The sequence below is a fragment of the Natator depressus genome, chromosome 9 (genome assembly GCF_965152275.1).
Source record: "Natator depressus isolate rNatDep1 chromosome 9, rNatDep2.hap1, whole genome shotgun sequence".
NCBI lineage: Eukaryota > Metazoa > Chordata > Testudines > Cheloniidae > Natator > Natator depressus.
This window is the reverse complement of record NC_134242.1, coordinates 6902884-6925552: the sequence shown is the minus strand read 5'-3', so window position 1 is coordinate 6925552 and position 22669 is coordinate 6902884. Positions and strand designations below refer to the sequence as shown.

General features: G+C 40.4%; 1 protein-coding gene across 3 annotated transcripts in view; it reads right to left on the bottom strand.

Moving 5' to 3' along the window:
• The window catches only part of DIS3L2 (DIS3 like 3'-5' exoribonuclease 2), a 270593-nt gene that overhangs the window by 131792 nt on the left and 116132 nt on the right, over nt 1-22669 (bottom strand). For all 3 annotated transcript variants that reach the window (XM_074963408.1, XM_074963406.1, XM_074963407.1), the window contains one exon: nt 6604-6683. In XM_074963408.1, coding sequence (XP_074819509.1) covers nt 6604-6683 — 80 coding nt within the window. The remainder of the gene's footprint in view (nt 1-6603; nt 6684-22669) is intronic.

Here is a 22669-nt window from a genome sequence, read left to right as displayed (position 1 = left end):
ACCGGTCGACCACACACCTCCTTTGGAACCGGAAGTACACAATCAGGCAGCAGCAGAGACCGGGGGAGCAAATACAGTACTGTATTGTGTTAAACGTAAACTACTAAAAAAAAATAAAGGGGACGTTTAAAAAGATTTGATACGGTAAGGAAACTCTTTCTGTGCCTGTTTCATTTAAATTAAGATGGTTGAAAGCAGAATTTTTCTTCTGCATAGTGAAGTTTCAAAGCTGTAGTAAGTCAATGTTCAGTAGTAAACTTCTGAAAGAACCACCGTAACGTTTTGTTCAGAGTTATACACGTTTCAGCCTCACGTACAACCGCCATTCCTGAGATGTTCATAACGCTGAGGTTCTACTGTATTGGGAACCGTATATTTTCTCTTGAACCACCATTTATTTGGGCCCAGGTTGCAATACCCTTATTCCTACCAAACAGTACCTTACACCCTGGGGAGTCTCAGTGATTTGAAGGGTGACACAATCTAGCTCTCCATGATTCCATTCCACTCTAGCCGTGAAAAATTAGAGGTGATGCCTGCTAATGTAGGAACAACCGACATTTTCATTTAAAACAACAAGTATGTAAAATACTCTATGAGAAGTGCAATCTATCTAGCATTACACGGGAACACACACAGTAGACATCTGTATTTGAGACAGACCTGAATATACACGGCATATTGCAACCACAAGCACTCAATGGAAACCCAGGGAAATGTACCTGTTTCTAATCATTATAACATGTCTCTTTCACTTTCCCAGTGAAATAACAGAGTTCAGTTCCCAAACAAGAAACCACTGGGTTAATCAGCTGGTAACATTGAGTTGTGTTAACTAATCACATCAGATACCCAAGGAAAAACTGCTTGCCTGTTCCCCAGAATCCCACTGCTTACATGTCGAAGTGGGATTTTTTTTTTTTTAATTTGACTCCTGCAAAAACCTTTTCCTACGTAAGTTGCAATGTATGGCTGTTTTGCATTAGACTCACGTACTGATGTGTGGTTTCCATCATTTTCTCTCCATTCCACATCAGGTGTCTGTTTCTCTTAAACACCTTTCCCAAAAGGAAGGAAGAAAGTGCCACACTTAAAGAATATAACTTTTGTTCCAACACCATTCAGGATTTTAGTGTTTATTCTAAGCACATTACTCCAAGAAGGTTGCTGCTTGGTGTGCTGTAGGATCCAAATGGAGTAGTTGAAAGATCTATTATTGTATTGCCAGCTCAGGGAAGATTTAAGCGAAAGCTACCAAGTAGCTAGGAGAGACAAAGCTGGATAAAAGGGAGACCAGAGTATTATTATTTAGGTCTTATAAAGCAGTACAGAAGTGCCAAGACACTTCACAAAATGAAAACTAAGCTCCTGTCCCAAAGAGTTTGCAGTGCAGGTTACAGGCAAACAACAAGGACTGAAAGACAAGATGAACGTCTGGCCACTTAAGATGTTAGTGAACATGTATTGAGGGTTACAAGGGGTTTTAAATGATTTATTCAACCCATAAGTCACTACAGTTCGTAAGGAAGAAGGGCAGTCCAGGAATAGAGGACAAGATAAAAGACATCACAGAAGTGGGGATGAGGAATGGATCATCCAAAAAAAGCTGCATGAAGGGAGGCAAAAGAAGACAGGAGAAGGGAGACTAAGAAGATATGGAGGGCAGTGACGGCAAGTACAAGTGACACAAGCTTGATTGGAGAGGCCATTGGGAGCCAGGGAAGGGGTGTTACGGAGGGGTGAGTACGGCTGCAATTACACATCTGAGTCTGGCAGGCACTAGATGGGAGGCTTCGGTGTCAGGAAGGCGAAAAAGGAGGAAGTCAAGGGATGAGATGACAGACCTGGGAAAGAGGTTCACAGAGAGGATGGAAAGGGACGGACAGAACTTGGAAAGGTTACAAAGATAAAACCCAGGAGATCTGGTGAATGTGTCTATGTGGGACCCCCTGCTCCAAAATACAGCCCACCAATGTCATGGGGAGAAGACCAAGGGGAAACCACGGTGACAATACGTTTAATACATTCTGCTCTGATTCAGCCTTAAGTTAAGGAATTTTTCTCTCAGTAATAACAACAACTACATTTTGTAAAACAACATGGAGCTGAGGAGAGGGGAAGAAGTTCCACTGGACCTGAGGTGGTTTTCAATCACCATGTGAAATGACGTAGGTAATGTGATTTAGTGGGTTTTAGTAGGGATGTTACACAGTAGCTCTGCAAACATGGTCAACAACATCACTTCAAAATTGGAGTCACAAAATGCACATAGAGAATAGACAACCCACTAGCAGCATACCCTAAAATATACTGATACTCTTCCGCTAATTATTTCCTACCACAGTCCATGGAATTTCGGAGGAGGAAATTGTTTGCCTTTAAATTTGTCAAATATCAACTGTTTCCACTAGCAAGTAGCCAACAAACATGTACAACTGACCTGACTGTGATATGTTCATGGAAATCTGCCCGATAATGTCTACATATAATTCCCACAAACAGCACGGCGAATATTTGAAATTTGAGCAGTTTTACTGGACATATTAGTCACATGGTATGCTTCTGTTCCATGACTGGATGAAAATCATTCTTAGGTCCTCTTTTCTGGTGACAATTTTGATGACTGTAAGTTCAAAGTTTGCTTTCCATGAACATTCTGCAATATTTGCTTGAACTTAATTGTTCTGATACACATTGATGCTTTCTGCACATAGCCTAGTGAATGAGATTACTGGCAGCCAGCAAAGAGACTACAAATACAAAGAAAATGAATTTGTTTAAGAACTCAGTTATTCACTGAACATTTTCTACATCATTCACAGAGCTCTAACTGCAATTCAGATTTGTCTCCTACTCTGTAAGTGTTGTCGACCATCTAAACGAAGTACAGTATGGAAATAAAATGATTTGTGTAACAACTTTAGAACTATTGGGGCAGATTGTTTTAAAAATAGACATATATCGAGGTGAACAGTATGTTTACCTCTATGTTTCTTGGTATCATTAATGAGGAGCATGACAGTTAATCAAAGGCAGCTTCCAACATAAGATGATCCCAGAACTGAACTAGTGCATTTCCTGACATACATCCTAGAAAAGCGCCCAACTGTTGCCTAATTTTGCCATGAGATTCTGCAGTAAATATGTATTTACAAAAATCTCCTCATTCATTCTTTGTCTCCTCCCCTGAGGGCATCTCTCATTGTAATGGATCTGTGGGCTCTCCCGCAGAAATAGATGAATCATATATATTAATTACTGAGTGAGCATAGTACACAGAAGTCTCCCTCCACTGACAGGAACTAATCAAGTCTGCAGGTTTCAGTTGTGAAACTTACAACCCTATGTCTCCCTTTGTATGTTGCATAAGATCCTTCAGGCTGGGAAGCTTTCATGGCTCTGAATAAATTAACCCAAATGTTCAAGGGGAGAGAGGGCTTCTAGCCTTAGAAAGCATCAATTTAGCCATCCAATAACCAAAGCCTTGGCAAGTGTTTTTTTTTTTTTTTAATTATTATTTATGATGGGTGATACAGACCACCAGAGAGATTTTCTGAATTGGGTTCTGCATTCAATAGTGATTTTTAGAGCTCTCCTGACAGCAAGAATATGCCAGATGTGTTTTTAAAATTTTTCACATATGGACAAAAAAAGATGAAAAAAAAATTTCTTATAATCAGGTTTATTTTTGGAACAAAAGCGGCGTTAACTCTTAGCAAAACTTTGCCCTCATGTGAGAGACAGTTCTGCTGCTCCCGGATAAGACTTGCACAGCTGAAAAAGACACTTGCTCAAGTAATTGCAACCAGGATGAGATCCCTTAAAGAGAGAAATTCTCAGGGCACTCCTGACAAGGAATCAAAGGGGTGCTTCGTCTGAGCACGCTGTACAAGAGTTAGCTCCCAAAGTGGAGCTCTCATTGACGTACAGTTGAAAAGCGAGGCAGCTCTTAGAAAGCTTATGTCTTGATTAGAGGATAATCTGGCTCCTGCTTGGTGTCTCTGGTGAGCTGGAAATAGCTACCACTTGGATTTTAGAGTCTGATTTAGGCTCATATTAAGACTTTACTGTAAGACCTTCAATAACAATAAGCATATATACAAGTATATATATGTTGTTTGCCTTTGCCTTGACTGCAAATACCCATGATCATGATTTAGCACTAGGCCTTACCTATAGCCCGGCCCCTTGAGGATGCCACCTGTGGAATACAGATGTGTTAAAAACACATCTAAATCCCCTAATTTAATAGGTCCCTCTTAAATATCATGTAGCTAAATTTAATTTCTCTGGGCACTGCACTGAGCAGTGGTGGCCACCTATATTGGCTACAAGAACTGGGACCACCTTGGACAATGTGAGGCCACTTGCCTCGATTCTGACTTTTTAAAAATGTGATTGTACTGGAGAACATTGTGAACCGAAAGAAACAATCATGCTTTTGGCCATGGAAGACAGAGCATGACTGAAGCTGTGGCCTACTGTTCTCTTCATCTGGAATAAGACATCAGTAATTTCACTGGATCCTGGATGCAAATAGGTCCACTGATGGATAGGGGACCCACCCCCCTACTCTACTCACAGACCTTGGGCTGTAAACACCACTCTCCTGGTCCCATCCGTTTCCTGCGTAGCCAGCTGTTGTGCCTGCCCAGACCAGACATGCTGCACTGGAAGCAGAGCTATCTAAATAAGACTGGTTCCAAGACCGATCCTTGAGGAACTCCACTAGTAACCGTCCTAAGTCTGAACCACTGTAGTATCCCCTTTAATCAAGTCCTTATCCATCCTCAATAGTAGGGCCACTCCCAGCCTGACGTGACTGATGGGTCATGTACCGAGCTGCAAGCAGGTACAAGACCCATTGGAATGGATCTGCGGACTTTCCCTGAGAAGAAGAAATTCCAGTCTAGGTAGATATTCCCTTTAAATGCCTCTCCTGAACATCTTATGGATGAGGGAAATATGCAAACATGTAAACCAGGAGCTATTACATTGAATGGCTCAATGGAGCAGTTGCTTTTAAAATCCTTACAAATCTGATCAATACAGCCTCAATACAAAAGTGCTCAGAGTTTCACATTTTAGTTCTGAATGGACTGAAATTTGCAGTTTCACTATAAATGTACAGATGGTTCAAAAGACAATGAAGCAATAGCGTTAACAGAAGAGAGTCTGGACTTTTTGAAGACTCTTTAAAAAAATCTGCTTGTGTTTTGTGCAGACTGGTAGTAAGACAATATTGTTATTTAACTTTGCTTCAGAACTGCTAGCATACAATATAATTAAAAATAATTTTACTGGCCTCACATTTCCTTTCATCTGTGATCATGTATCTCTGTTTTATTGCCCTGTTATAATATACTGTACCTGGGTCTGAATGACAGGAGAATTTATTGGCTGTGTTACTCAAAAGCAAACAAAAAACCTTTGTGGGAGACACACCTGCCAACAACCTTTTTTGGAATCATGTCTCTAACCTTCGTTACTGTGAATCATCACAGGATGATCACATCAGATGATCTCAAAGAAACAATATAGAGACTTTATTATCTGCATTAGTATGAATGTGATCATCATGCCATATTTCTAAATCAAATGCACTACGGAAGCTTTTCTGAATTAAACAGAGCTCTCTCAAGTCCACCCACTACTTGTCTGGCAGTGCAGGTATTCAAATGGAAAGCTCTAAAATTCAAATCCGCAGGATTTGGCAAATGGAACGTTTTGTCCTGCAGGTTTACTGTACAGGAGAACCTCAGAGTTACGAACACCTCGGGAATGGAGGTTGTACGTAACTCTGAAACGTGTGGAACTCTGAACAAGACATGATGGTTGTTCTTTCAAAAGTTTACAACTGAACATTGACTTAATACAGCTTTCAAAACTTTACTATGCAGAAGAAAAATGCTGCTTTCCCTTTATTTTTTTAGTAGTTTACATTTAACACAGTACTGTACTGTATTTCCTTTTCTCTTTTTTTTCCATCTCTGCTGCTGCCTGATTGTTTACTTCCGGTTCCAAATGAAGTGTGTGGTTGACTGGTCACTTAGTAACTCTGGTGCTCGCAACTCTGAGGTTCTACCGTATAATAGTTTCAAGTCGAGACTAGGCAAAACACAAAACTTAAAAGGCAAAAGTGAAATGCAAGTTCAAGAGGTACAAACTGCTCATATAAGTATTACAAGTTTTCCCGCACTAAATACCAAGAGGGAATTTCAGCCAACAAGGACCTTGAAAAAGGTATCATGTTCTTTTATCCAGGTACAGCGTATCCCAGATCATGCAGTTCTACTAAAACTTAAAACCCAAATGAGGCAGGCAGATATAACTCCCACGACGACCGAAGACAGATACAACTCAGATGAAGTTACATCTCTTATTATGACAGTCATGTTGGTTCCGTATATACCCATGCCAAGAGTTAAGAATACAGTTTAAAGAGTTCTGCTTTGAGGGCAATTAAAAGAAGAAAATAAAACTTCTTTAATACTCTACTCACATTTAAGAAGAACAGATCTGCATGGAAAATTAAACATGAATGTGTGTGCCAAATGCTAAAAATAAACACTGGGAGAGTATTTTGTAAGATACATGTCATACCATCAGGAAGTTGTTTGCAGGACAAGGCATCATCAAGGTCCCTGGCAGTTGATGGATCAATGGTGAAGATGCATTCTTTCCTATCAACGAAAAAAGGGAACTTAACATCTTTTTTTGTTTTGCACGAGACACGCAGCCCACCAGAAAAGCCCAGCCAACAGTGACGTTTTCAGGAGCAAGGCCATTGAAACATATCGCATCTTCCAATCTAATTGTTTCTCCACCTTCAGAAATCCACCATCCCTCAGAAGCAACCTTCCGACATGAAAAAGGCATTTGGAATAATGGAACAATTAGAGGATGCTGACTTGTGTGACATTTTCCCCCCCTTGGAACTGTTTGTTTTACAGCTTTCCCATCTAATTATCAATTTTCTTCCACAAAAGTACACAATCCATCCCGCAAAGTTCTGCTGGCTTCCACTGCGGTGAAAAGTCCTTCCTGCCCCAACTCCTTTTCGACAAAGCAGGACACAAAACTATGACAATTTTATACATTACTTTTTTTTAAACAGTGTTTACAAACAGCGAACTTTGGCATCGTGACTTGATACTGGAGTAAGTCATCTGAAGACAGGGAGTACAATGGAGCGGGAGACGTTCCAAGCATCTGGCAGGGACGGAAGAGAGTGAGGGTACGTGAAGGGAGGAGCTTGCAGCACTTGAACATATCCAGCCTTTCAAAATTGACTAGCCCTGACACAAATCTGCTCATGTACTCTACTTCTCGTGAATAATAATAAAAAAGAATGGTATTTAATTCTCCTGGGGCTAGTAGAATTTTGAAGGTTTTCCCTAGCTGTTTGTTAACAGAAAGTACAGAGCAAGTGGGAATAAAAATGAAAGACTCGATGGCCATAATGGAATTATGAAAGGTTGATGGAAACAGACTAGTCTCCACATAAAATCCTGGAGCTTTCAGGAGCCCACTGGCAAAGCTGTATGTTGCCTGTAGAAAATACAAATCTGCAGATATATTCCAAACACAGCATATGTAAGTGCTCTGAATTCTCAGCATGCTGGGAACCTGTAGTTCTTTAAGTACTGCACCCGAGTTGAGTAAAAGGAGATTGTCACCAGCTAGTAAAACTAAATTGAACATGAATAACCTTCATCTCTGTTGTTAAGTCCTGAATAAAGCCAGATGCCACAGCCTCTCTAATGCCATGGACAAAGTTAGAGCAAAATGGAGTCTGCAAAATGTTTAAGACCCAAGCTGAAAGATCACAGAGTGAAATCAAGTGACACTGTTTGTTTGGTCTCAGTTCAGTCCTTAGTCAAGTGAACAGACACTGTACTGTAAAGTGGTTTATGCAGTCATACATGCTATAGCGAGACTAGTGTGCATCTCTAGGAAAAACGGGCTTTGAAAAAGATTTGAATCAGCGTGAACCTCAGAGAAAGTTAGAGAAGGAAGTGGATGCTAGGTCAGCTAACTAGAATTAGCTAACCAATTTTTTAGCACTCAGAGGCCTCAGTTAAGACTGGAGACCCACTGAGGTAGGTGTCATACAGACACATTAGAAGGTGCAGTCCCTGTCTCAAAGAACTTACAACTACTACACAGAATCTGTATAATACCTTCTGTCGATAGACAGAGTCATATATCAATAGTAGTGGAATTATAAAAATACCAGAAATGGGAAATAAATCTAGGTAGGCAGCAGGTTTGTTCCAAGAGAGATAAGACAGAACACAGCGTCTGACTTCAAGAACCATTACATATTAAAGAGCAGTTTGGCAGAGTACACTAGCGAGCTGTAAGCTGAAGCCTAGGGCTTGAATGCCCAACAAATGAATCATTTTAAATTCCTACGTCAAGGGCCCCCTTCAGTAGGGGCTGAACGAACTACGGCAAACTTCCTGTAATGCACATGGACTGGGGCGCAGATCCAACTGCAGACCGTTCTGGGGCGTGCGGTGGGGTGGGTGCTATAGCATATTTTTCTTCCCAGTATAATCTTAAGAATGAGCGCAAACCCCACAAACCCCACGCTGAGAAAGTGAGGCTGCTGAGGGACAGAGACTGATTCTCGTAGCTATCTCCTTTTTGGCCAGTTTCTCTCTTCAAATCAGTAAGTCTCAGTTCACTGATGCTACTCCCAGTAGGAGATGCACAGCTGAGAAGCACATGGTTTATTAAATTGCAAGAAGTGTGTGGGTTAGTTAAGGGAGGAAGGGATGGATTACATTTACATCTAAAGGAATATTGCCAAACATATACAGAGATTAAACAGTACAAGTGTCATGTGAATTTAGAAGCTTCAAAATCTACGCATGTGCACACACACAGCTCTGTGTATTTCTAGCACACTCATTACTGTAGTTCTTAGATGTTATTGGTAGTATCTATTGCTATTTGTCTGATATTAGCATAAATTTGTGCAATTCTGCCAAACATACTAAGGAAATTTCTAATGCGCCTAACTTCTATTAGCCTTTGAAAATCTCCCCCAATACATTAGTTTTCTCATCCTACAGCAAACCTGCCTAATCCTCAGATAAATGTTCACTTTTGATCCTTTATTATATATATATCCAAACAAACTGGAAATAACTAGTGATACTGGAAGATGCAAGATCTTCTAAACTGCACTGATTTTGATCTGCTTACAGTCCAGCTATCCAGCACCATAAATCAACCAATGTAATGACCTACAAACCATCTTGCTTTCATAAATACATACTCCTTACATTAAAAATCCATCAATGAATGGAATTTCAAGTGATCTCATTCCAAGGAACAGTTCTTACATGTCCCTATTTACCATTCTTCGAAGAATCACGTATGTACAGTGCAAGCAAACCCTCCACGTATACTAATAGGCCACGTGCTTGCCTGCCTGGTAAGGCACGGGGCCATAGGTAAGCAGGTACTTACTGTAAGTATCCCAGAGAGACAGCTATCATATATAGTCTTACTTTTTCAGGGCATTTAATCTAAGATACCAGACAACACTGACCTGAAACCAACTGCCCACTTTACACTGACAAGGTTGAAAGGACGGGATTAAGAGCTTCTTAAATCCAAGTACGTTTCTTCTTATTGCAATGGAATAGATAGCTTATTCCAGCTGTTTTGGGCTGCAACCACAAATGTGCGCCACCCATAGCGATTTGTAGCTCTAGGCAGTTTAAAAATTAATAGACTGGTTTCAACAAAGTGCACATTTGCAGTCTGCATTGGAAAGAAGGGAACATAAATATGCCACTGCCAAACTCTGAATACATTTATACAATGTAGCAACTAATGGAGCTGCCTTGCTTTCAGACACTTGGCCAATTAAATCTATTGTAGAGGTCAAGGGTGGGGCCCGAGTTCATGAGAACACAAAGCAGCAGGGATTGTTGTATATACTTCCAGCCTCTGTAGTGCTACCACAGATGCATTTCATATGCTATATCACCAGCATCCAGGATAAGCATTCGCTACTGCTGAGCAACCTGCTTCCTTGCAAAAGCTAGCCTCATACAAGGCTCCCAGAGTGAGGTATTTATCCTTATATAGGTCAAAATGAAGGCACCCCTTACAAGCAGCCATGTGCGGTACAGTTAGGATTTTTTTAACAACATGTTCAAAATGGGATGGGGGCGGTTAACTACTTAAGGGATCCGAACCTGGAGCCTTTCAATGAGAGTTTTGCCCTGCGCAAAGACTATGGGGGTCAGAGAAAGTCTCTGAACAAGCAATATGATGCAAGAAGTTCCACAGAATAAGGGCTAGGTGGACAAAGTCATGGATCCAAGTAGCCAAGAGGCAAGCATATGATATACTGGACCTACATTCTGAAGCAAGCACCTCTGACTTTGTGGTATGGGAGTGCTCACATTTTATCACAAAGTGATGCTTCTGTAGCAGGATAGGAGGCATAGAAAGAGTCTTTAAACTGAATTCTGCATAACAGTGACTGCATTATTCACGTAATAAATAAAACTTCTGGTTTTGATTTTTATCATTATTACAGGCAGCTGCAGGAGCCAGTACTGCAAAAAAACAGAGGCCCAATTACAGCATTTACAGTCCCTCTATCGTCCATTGACCTATACACTGACTGGAGGGATGGGGCTTCAATCAAAGGACAGATATAATCTCTACTATCTCCTCCGATTCCTTCAACCAGCTAACACCACCTCTACTCTATACTGTGCTTCAGCTAGCTCTCTCTTACCCAGAAGTCTCAGTCACTTCAAGACACTGAAAAAGACACCATCTGGATCTGCTGAAACAGACAAGGTACAGTGTCACCAGCATACCAATAGCACTGCAAACCAAATAATCTTACTCTTATGGCCCTACATACGCTGAAAGTGAAGGGTGACAGACTGGACCCCTGCAACACCTGACATAAACCACTGCCAAGTGGAGATAAGAAATTGCTCATTGCTCCTCTTGGATTGACGAGAAAAGCCACTCAGACTCCTCCATGTGCCCCTGCCAGAGCCCACCTGTAATGATACCTCCTCCATAGGCCATGGTACAATAGCTCCCAAAAGGGTCAGACCATGAGCTCCCTGTAACCAGTGAGTGATGGCAAAACCAACCTATGGTAGGTTTTTATTAACCAAACTCAGAGCAGCAGCAATTTCCATGCACCTGTTAAGGAAGAGCCTGTTTAAGTGCAAGCAAATATTATGGCTACATGCACATGCAATAACGTTTATCACTAACTAATACAAATTGGGTGCTGCCCTCCAGCTCCTGGCAGGCTGCCAAAGCGGTCCTGTGGGCTGCAAAATTTGGCCATCCCTCCGTAAAAAATCCCAAAGGAACAATCTCTTCTTGTCATTACACCTAATAAAAATCTGTTTTATTCATTTTAAAACGTCAAAACATACTTTATAAAAGTAACAAGATGTTCCAGAAGTGTTCGTTCCAACATACACACCACTTGGTTAGCTAAAGGAAACTGGTTTAGGAGATATAGACATGCATGGAGTTGAGAGCTTTTCTGGTCTTCATGCTGAAAAGGACTAGAGATAAATGGGTGTGCCTTTAAAGAACCCCCAATTTTGCTGCACTCACTGAAGACCAACATCTCAGCGTGGAAAATTACTCTATACAGGAGCTCCTTCATCCAAAACATATGTTGAACACAGCCTTGTAGAAGCATACTCACTCTGGCATCTAGCTTTTGTTGATGGAAGAATAAAATCTCTTTCTTCCACCTTCCTCGTGGAGAGATGAGACGAGTGTATGATGCGTCTGGACCAGAAAATTCCTGTGACAATTTGGTAAGGCTGGTGCCACAGATCCCACTGAGTCTCTTATGAAATTCTTAATGAAAGGTCAGAAGGTGAACATGCACTGAGCCTGTCATCACCACACAGCTCTTCTTGCATATGATGAGTGCCCATGCGAGTTCCTATAGTACTAGAGGGAGGCTGACTAACCACCACTCCCAGCCAAAGTGGAAGACAGCAATGCCACAGGAGAGGTTTGCAAACTAGTTCCTTCTACAATATTCAGAATCAAACTCCAGGAGAAAACCTGCCAGAATACAGAGCTTAAGTTTATAAGATAATAATGCAGATGTGCACACAGAGACTCTGGTATAATCAATCCCACTTTATGGAAAAGCTAATTAAGTGCAGTTTCAGACTGCACAGTTCAAAAAGACTAATTAAAGCAGACTAATTAAAGCAGAGCAGTCAGTCATTTTACTTTTAACATTTTTCTTTTAATAGGAGCTAGAAAAACAGGCTAATGAAGTACTGGAGGTAAGATTAGCACATTATTGGTCAGTCGGTGCTATCAAGGTAATTAAAACATTCAAACTCCATAGAACAAAAACAGTTTTTGTTCTGGGGTGGTTTTTTTTAAGCAAACAAGTGTATTCATACAACAAGGTCTGCAAGTTTCAGAGGAGAAATCATTCTTTTTATTGTATATTTGAGGCTGAAAGATCAGGTACAATACATCATAATCAAATTAGCTTTTCGCTCAGCTAAAACATTCAGAGTTCAACAGATCTGTTAAAGTTATTAACCATTAAATAGAAACATCTGTGAACCATGGCGACTACCAGTCCTAGGAGTCAATGCTCCATCTTCATTCCAGTGGAAGAATGCTGAGATCAAAAGGAAGCATTGCATGTTGTAACCTATGGCCTCCACAGGTATTAAAGGTGTGGCTCCTGGCAAACTGCTAATGGGGACCATGGTTGGGCAAAGTTTGGGTGTTCCCAATGAGATTTTCAGTACGAGTAACTTGATGCTCCTGAAGGAGAGAAGTGACAGTTTGTACATGCTATAAATATCAGTTGAATTAAATGTTAAAGTGCTGCCAGGCAAGCCCTTCTACAAACAAAGGAACTGTTTCCTCGATCTATAGTGTGGTTGGATAAGCCAGCCAGGTGGAGGCAGTGAGCCTCTGTCATTTCTTTAATAAATTAAGGCCGAGAAATGGCCATTGCTAGGTTACGATTTAGAGAACTGCATGTACCTGGGAGAGCATTAGAAAGCCCTAAAGGAACCAAGAAGTTCTATTCCTAAGCAGAAGAGCTAACAATTTACAGAAGTCTTAGAAACGAAAAGGAAATTGGGACTTTGTTATCCTAGTAACTACTGGAGACAGACAATGGAGAGAGTGGAGCTGCAATTAGCAAAAAACTGACAGAACAAACCAACATAGTCAGCTTAGCACAGTGGTTCCCAAACTTGGTTTGCGGCTTCTTCAGGGTAAGCCCCTGGTGGGCTGCGAGACGGCCACTTGCAGCTCCCAATGGCTGCAGTTTGCCACTGGCTTAGCAGCTTCCACACCATTATTACATATGGCAGATAGTAGTTGAAGGAAGCAATGGAGCAGCCTGATACAATCCCTCAGATATTAAGCCCCTTCTGGACCATATGCTGGAATTCAGGTCCCTCCAGGCAAGTCATTTAAGTTACTTGATGATTCCCTGGGCTTTGCCCCAAAGCGAGTATTCTTGATATAAAATCTATTACTCAGCCTTCAATAATACTTGCTGCCTGTTTTAGGAAAAATAATTCCCTCCCCCAACTGGTTGTAAAATGAAACAAGGAATTTATTAGGAGCTTCAGTATATGCCTATCCATCAGAAAGACAGATGGAATTCATAACCACAGGTTTCAAATACACACACTGTTCAAAGAGTAAAGATTCAGACTCAGTTAGTACGTGGCTATATCCAAAGGCATACCGGAGGCTAACAAATCTAGGGAGCGCCTATGCTTTGTGTCTACAGGTCACACAATCATACTAACCTCCTTTCTTCAACAGGTCTTGAAGCACCTGTGTGAAACTTCTGCAGAAGCACTATGGATTTCAGAAAAGACAAGACTTCATAGAATCATAGAATATCAGCGTTGGAAGGGACCTCAGGAGGTCATCTAGTCCAACCCCCTGCTCAAAGCAACTTGTGTCAATGCAGTTGGCTGTTAGAGGTGAGAAGGTAATTGACCATCATTTTGTTTATTAAAGTTCAGATTTTGTAGGCCTTGTTTAAACTTTAATATGTCAACACTAAGACATTTACAATAGAGTGACTGCATGTCTAGACTCTTGCATCACATTTACATTCTTCCTCTTTAGATTGTCTTGCTCTCTTCACTTTGTGAATACATACAATAGGTTGGTGCTGGTGGAATTCACTTCAGCATCCTGGTTTATCCCTATTAACTTGAACTCAGTGCTGACATTTTAAAATTAACGGTAAAGACATTTTAAAAATCTTGCAGATCTTCAGAGTCATCTGTAGGACCCTGCCAAGCTGTGTCTTGGAAAAAGTTAAGCAGACATCATTCTTCAGGTCTGGAAACAGTCATTCTAATTTGGGATGAGGTATCTCAGTGTTGTCAACTCACTCCAGTGAAAGCTACAAACATTTTTTCACACAACAGTCTAATTGTTATGGCAACCACCAAAATTAATCTCATTTTTCAGTCACAAGTCAACCTAACTAGAATACAGTGCCTATGTAGGTTTCTTATAAAATACCAATAAGCACAGGACCCATTCCTAGAGACATTCATCGCTCAAACGGATATAGATAAAGTACTCTCTTTCAAAAAAGGAATTTCAGACAATGGTAATTGTCTGAACCTCTTTAGTACTTCACCACCCGACTCCCAAAGATATCGTTGTGTCAGTTGCAGTGCGCTACTTCATTTATCACTCTAAGTATGAGTAGATTTCAGTTAAAAATCTGGAACAACTGTTTACAAGACAGGATCTAAAAAGGAATATTTTCACAGGAGAAGCAAGCACCAGAAGCATCTCAAATGAGCCTCTGACGGCACCTTAGAATACTTTGGAAAAGAGACACACTTGCAAAAGTAACTCTATAACTTTTTCTTTGTACACTTAAATGAACACTGCAAAATGAACTACTTATATGGGAGTAAAAAGAAAGACTACATTACCCCAATCCACCGTGGCACAAGCTCCCAAGAATCCACTCCCACAGGTAAACAAACATCAGAAGTATCATCTTTATATGTCAACCCAGTGCTGGTCTTTACATTTTTCATGTTTATTTTTTAGCTAAAGCCTTGCCTCAGCTGATTCAAGTCAAAACGGAAGGCTTACAATGACCCCTAATGCATTACACAACAGCTGTAATAAACATTTTAATTTTCATAGAACAGTGCTCCTTGGTTTGCCAAACCAGGACTAATTTCAGCTATTTACTTATGGCTTCAGCGTAAGATGAGCAAAGTTCTCTGGTCTGATGACAAAAAGTAAACCATTTAAAAAGCCACGGCATATAGAAGAGACCACTATTTAAATGCCTATTTAAATTTCTACGAGTCATGCTATAATTGTGCCTCAAGTACATGAAGCTTTCTGCCCCACCTTTATCCCATACAAGAATGAGAGCAGGAGTGTAACTGAAAACACACTTTCATCATGTAAACTTCTTTAATCATAGACTCTCAGAAGCTAGAAACGGAAAAGACATTAGGTCATCCATCTCCCATGGGCCAGTGCTGGATTGTTCTCTGTGTATGCACGTACTTTGTCCAGTCTAGAGTTTTCAGCGTCTTAAGCAATGGGGTTTCCAACATGCCCGTGGGAGTCTGTGATGCAGTCTAATTTAGGATGAACAACAGAAAAGGTTTCCTCTCTTAGTTTTAACCCAGTTGTCCTAGTAATATCTCTTTCTACCAACCTAAATAATTCCTATCCCGCCATAGTGATTCATATATTTGTTAGCCATTAAGCATCATTCAAGCGTCTAGCCTCTTTGTTAATACACATATAACAGCTAAGCTTTCCCTGTAAGTCAATCCCTTCAGCCCCCTGGTTATTTTTATTACTCAAATGTTCGAACTACATCTCGCTTCTCTGTATCATTGTGGTATGGAGGTGAGGTGGAATTTTAAAGGAAGTTCTTAAAGTCATACAATAACAAATGTCTTTTACACCCTCCATATTGTGGGTTTGGTTTTCTTTTATATGACTGTGGACATAAGAACTCAAGGAGTAGGACTCAATCATCAAGAAGCAGTTTGATAAATCAGCTACATCGGAGAAGACACCTAGGACTTTTCTTCTGCACAGTAAACTGAACAAATCTCAAGCAACTAAACTGAGAACCAGAATTGGGGGGGAAAGGAAAAGAGGAGTATATTCCACCAGATTATATTCTAGCGATTCCATCAGCACCTGTGACATGGCCCATAGAACTGGTCTATGTCAGCCTGTGCCACAAGGTAGAACCTAAAGTTACTCAACAAAATGAAGACCAGCCAACAAAGGCAGGAGTAAAGAGGGGACATAAAGAGAGTACTGGTCTCTCTGCCTTAGCAGGTGTGGGGTTGTGAGTCCTTATAAACTCCCAACCCAGATGTTGGGATCTACATAGGCCCTTGCTCATTGCTCCAAAAGTTCAGCGTTTGTGCGTATCCTCCAAGGGAAGCTCCATACACAGCGTTCCAGAATGAGAACCCATAATGAAAAAATGGTTCCTTGTAACAAACAGTTTGTCATGCCTTTGGTTAACCTGTCATTATGAAAAGGGAAACAATGCATCATCTGATCAAGAATTGTGAAGAAATTGTTTTCTGTATGGTGGTGACAGATGCCAATTTCAGCCAACACTTTCAAGGCTAGATGTCTGAACTCTGGCTCCTCAACCCATATTTAGATATTTCACCAAAAGTGGCCTGATTTTCAGAGAGGCAAAGCATGAACGCATGCCTCTGAAGTTAATGGGAGCTGCAGCTACTCAGCTCTTTTGAACATCAGGGCACTTTAATTACGTATCTAAATACAGATTTAGCAGCATAACCTTAAACACCCAGATTTGAGAACTGTGGCCTTAAAGGGCTGGTTTTTCTCCCTCTAAAACCCCCATTGAAGCCTCCCGATCTACCATTGAAAGTCCGGCGAGAACGGACCTGTTCCCAAATAGACTTGAACTGACTGGATTCCAGGCCCCCTGCATTGTTCTTTACAGAAAATACTCAGCTGTACAGACACAATGAAACATGGATAACGTTCAAAGTTCAGCGTGATGACAAGCCTCTCAGGCAAAACATTCCCCACTCAATGAGCTTTGATTTGTTCTTTATGCGACCAGAGCCCACTGATGGGAAATAACCTGACAATCCACCAATTCCCATGCAATAGTGTGCTTGTACAGCTATGCTTCCAATAGCTTATGTTGCCTCCGTTAAACACCCACCCCACCCCGCATTTCTAGCGCAATATGCCAATCCCAGGTCACAACAAGTGATAGCAAACACTGCATGTCATTTAGTAAGAAATTAAGCTACCACGCTACTGGTTTTTTTTCCAGTGCAAGCGTAGGTTAGAAAAAAAGCAACGTATACAGGGAACAAGCTCTGACGAAGTCAGCTAATGAGCTTTACCACATCACGGTGACAAGAACACATATCTGTGCATCACTAAAAGTTTATTTATTCAGCTCCATTAGGCGCATCTTCTAATACTGGTTTATTCACATTGGTTCAGGAGGGACATTGTTCCCCAGCCCAGCACAGTAGAAGAGATAGCATGGTGACGGGCACTGTAAAGAACAACCTAGAGTAGATACAGTGTCTTTTGCAACTGGCTTTGCTAGCTATGCGCTAAACTGTGATCACCACTGAGTAATACCTTGTGCTCCTCAAATCATCCTACTGATTTCAGTGGGGATACATGCGGAATGAGCTGCTGCTCAGCATGAGAAAGGAAACATAATCTAGTCTTATGTGTCTTTCCACAGTATCTCAGGATGACAGACTCAGTTTTGCAGCAATGTTTACATGTTTATTAAACATGCCATTTGTCAGGTTCCTTAAGAAACCCAGGCATTTTTACATATTCTATTACAGTAGGATAAGTCTTGCTCTAATTATACTTAATGCAAGCTTTCTGTGGTGGAAAATCTCCAGGGAAAATTGTTTAATAATGTTTTATCTGATTTATACCCTTTTCAAAGGCTTAAGTCTTCCACCTGCCCAGAAGAGCCAACTGTCTCACAGTCTACTCTTCTTCCTACTCACCAGGCACTTTGCTGGGAGCAGAATGCTGCCATTTTTACCATCAGCTCTAATTTTATCAACCAACAATCTACTTGGGCATGCACGGTTAAGAGTCTGCTATTAAGTCTTTAATATAAACACTGCTAATCCGTATTACTATCTGCACCATTCCTCAACCGCGACACAAATAGTGGGCAGAATTGCAATGTAGGAACTGTTCTGTTGCCAATGGTTTCCAATTACAAACAGTGCTAAGAACAGAGCCTCCCTGTTCAGAATAGAACATAAAGACAAGAGAGAGCACCTCCTCTGTTTCTACTTCTCCTATCAAAGAACGGAAGGATGCAATAGTTGTTAAGAAGCCATTAAAGTTACTATTTACTCTGAAAAACCTTAGTAACTGTTGGTAGCTATAGAGTACCTCTGAGGACATCACAACTTATGGTCAACAGATATCATGCCTTGAAATATCTCAAAATATTAACTCTATGTGCTAAGAATTATTCTGGGGAAGTTCTATGGCCTGTGTTCAGAATCTATGTGAATCTAAGTCATACTGTTGGGGGTTTTCATTTGTAAGAACAGCATTTCATTAACTCTGCTCATAGGGAAACAGAATAATCATTAATTGTTCAATGACAACTTGAATGGCCTCTCACTTCTGTGCATTGGCTCCTCAGGTTATTGCTTTGCAGGGCCCGCAATATTCAGTATTAGCATCGGTGCTGCAATTTTGCTTACAAGACAACGTTACAGAGTTAGTTGGGGTGGAAAACGAAAATTTCTGCTCTTCAGACGATTCATCTTGCAGATATTTCAGTGTTTCTTTCTCTGCTCAGTATTTTTAGCTCATTGTTTTCTATTTTGGCAGCTGAGAAACTGCAGTTTGTAATTTTACCTCCAGCTTCATATTTCTTCTTAAAAGTGAATACAATGTCCTGTTTATAATAATAAAATCACTAGTTGGCAGGATGACATCAAATGGAAAAAAAGAGAAAGCAACTGGAAAATTTAGAGCAAGCAATTTTGAGAGCCAAGTTTCGCATTTGTAATGGTCCAGCGGAGGTCACTGGACTCACTTGTTATTAGGCGAATGGTAAAGAAATAGATATCCTCAAGTTCTTCCATGTTAGACTATATAAACCATCTCTAGTTCAACGAGGGTTAGAGCTTTCCAAAAGAGTGACGTTATACATTTTCCACAGTAACATTAACAATGGGAGAAGAGATTCATGCAAAAGGCAGAATTGCTCTGCAAAGAACGGCCTTTTTTCTCTCTCCAATATTTAGGTTTTTGTTTCCCACTATGATCGGACTTTCCTGGCTTTGGTTTCTTGTCCCAGTTTAGCAGTAAAAGAAACAAAAAGATATGAATGAAATTAGAAACATTTGGAACAAGCCTTAGAAATAGCTTTTAGGTTTCTTAGATTTTTGGCTAAACCTCTTCAAATGGTTTCCTCCTCTACTCCCCTCACTGCAGCACCCACCTCTGAAATTTGAACGTCCTTGTTTGCTCTGACCCTCTTCTTTTCACTAGTGATGTTTTGTACCACACAGGTGAAACACTCAGCATAAAGCAAACAAGGAAATGAAATGTACAGGCTGAAGCAATGGAGAAGACCAGAAAATGGCTAGAAGTATGTCATTTCAGAATTGGCCTCTGCCACACCACTCTTCCAGTCTCAATGTTTCTTTTAAATAGCAAACCAAGCATTCCTCTTTTCTAATTTAGTTCCAGTCAATCTGAGAGACAGAGAAGGGGAAAAAGGGAATTCTGATCCTAATTGTGTTTACAGATTCTGGAACACACATTTCATAAACTATACTGGTCAAATACCATAAAATCCAAGCTCTCTATTGAACACGGCAGTTGTCAGTACACAATGATAACACTTAATCATCATCTAGCACTTTTCATTATAGGACCTCAATGTCCTTTGAAAACCATTAGTTACAGCACCTATGAAATATTTGTCTCATTTTACAAATGAATAAAATGAAATAGAGAGAGATCAAGAGGTTGCCCAGAACACTATAGCGACTTAGTAGCAGCAGAGATGGGAATTTAACCTATAACAGCAGGAAATTTTATAACTGTCTAAGGATTTTGCATATAAGTTACTATTAAAATATTTTTAAAAACTTTTTTGATAAATTATTGGACGGAGGAAAAAACTGATCTCCTTGAAGAGAATACATGAAAGATATAGGATAGTTCAGTAAAGCAAGTCCCTAAACATGGTAACAGTACACCTTTTGTAAAGATGAAACTTTCAGGAAGCTGGGGAAATGTATTTACAAGATAGCATAGACTAGTAAAATCATTCCTTTACACTGATCAGTGTTAACATCCTCTATGGATTAGTATGACCCATTGCTTTATTTTAACCTAAAGCCATGTTCACAATCTTTCCTTTGTGTGAGATTCCTTTTAGCTAAGTAATCATTCCTCCAGCTAAGTACTCCAAAGACATATTAACAAACATAACTCATGGTTTTGAAGAGACTGCTATTCTACATTTGTATAGACCAAAAAGACATGTTTCGAGCAGGAGCGAGTCTTATCCCAGTTTCACCTTGTCAGAAAGTTACCTTCAAAACTAGGAGAAATATTGTAATGCACAATACTTCACAAGAGTCTCAGTCATGGAAGCCCAAAGAGAAGCGCCCTGTCAACAACTCGGCTATCCGACAATAGAGGAATACAAGCAATAGTCAAGTAACTGAGACCATCTTCTACACTAATGGAATGAGTGTCAATAGCAAGCCCTACTAGAGGCTAAAACTAGTATTGCTAACATGATTTTTGATCTGATTCATGCTAACAAGGACGACCTGGAGCCCACACAACTGTTTTACAGATAGCATTGGCAAAAAAGCATTATAGAACAGGCGGGGATTTAGAACAAGCTCTAAAATATGAAGTGTAAGGTTATACCATATTTACACCGGGTATATGTTAGCATGAATCTTATTTAAAAGCATTTCAGTTAAGATGGCTCTTTCTGTAGCATAGAGGAAGACTTACAGTACAGTACAGACTTACGGTATTGTAAATAATACAGTAGCGTAAGTGAAAATCATTCTCTATGTAGTAAAGAAACGAGACCGATCAACTACTAACATACATAGTTACAATATGTGCATACGGATGCTCAAGTTCAGATGTATGCAATTCTGCATATATGTTTGTGGGTGCCTAATTTGCAAGTGCGGGTCAGGCATTGTACTGTGCTGACAATATACTGGCTGCCAAGAGAGCACCAAAAGCTAGTCAATACCACCAAGATGGAAGGTTAAAAGTCTTATGACTGCCCCCTTTGCCAGCACCTGTCTCAGAGGAGGAGGACACCCAGACCTATCACTGAATGGTGTGAGTGTTTTTTGATGGCAGGGAAGGGGAAAGTATAGGAAAGAGGAATGGATTCCAATTAGGTGTGTCCCACATTATGTGTGTCAATAAAAAATCATTTTCTTTTGGAGTTGGCAAACTCTCACGCTCAGGGTATCAAAAAGCAAGCTAATAGAAAGATTCACATTTAATTTACCTTTCCTATCCAAGCACAGAAACTTCATACTAGCTTCATGTGTGTTTAGGAGACTAATAAGTAGCAGTATGGTAATTAACATTGAAAGAATTAATACGTGACTAACATAAGTAATTATTTTGGAAGCTTTGACCGTAAGGGTTTATATTTGAGCAAACAGAAGGGAAGTTACTTTACAGTGTTCACCATCTCTGTGAAGAGACAGCCGGTTTAACCAGAGAGAAGGATTTAAATGGCCAAGCTGCAAAACCATCATGGGGTGCTGATTACCTTGAGAATTCTCACTGTAAAAATTCAGGAACAAAACCAAGAAATGCATTTGGAATTTGTTTCCAAGAATGACGGTGTAATCCGAGACAAGTCAAGTTCCTCATCTACCCACACCAGCATTACTGCTAGGGCAGAAGAAATTAGAGGAAGACTGCTCCCCCTTTGCTGACATATAGCCAAGAGCCCAAAAATAAGAACACTCGAGTGACATCCACCCTGTAGCCTAATGTTTGTGGGGAGTGACATCTTGTATCATTGTGTTTTCAGTCATTCCAAATCTGAAATCCAATATCTGAAGTCTGACACTAGCAAATAAGGAACCCGATTCTCCACTGAGTTACACCACTTTTATACCAATGTTGTTCCACTGATTTCAACAGACTATGCCAGCTTTTGCTCCACTGGAGTGGAGAATCAGGCTTAAGAGGAAACCATTTAATCTTATGTAGAGCACAGCTGTGAAGCTGGGAGAGGAATCTTTGGTAGCTCTGATCTTAACAGTTATTACAAAATACATAATTACCTACATCCAAGGATACAGAAAACTTCACTGACAATTGAAGCCTCACATTGCTGCTGTGAGGTTGACAGTACCCCATTTTACACAGGGTAAAGCTGCAACACACAGCGACGTAGTGACTTGCCAAAGGCCACACGGTAAGTCAGTGACAGAGTCAGGAATAGGACCCAAAGTTGGCCCTGGTCTCCTTTTCCAACCGCTAAATCATCTTCCTTTTTTCCACCTCCATCGCAGCCCAAAGACTTGTATATGTGTTGTGTACTGGCCTTTCAACTCTG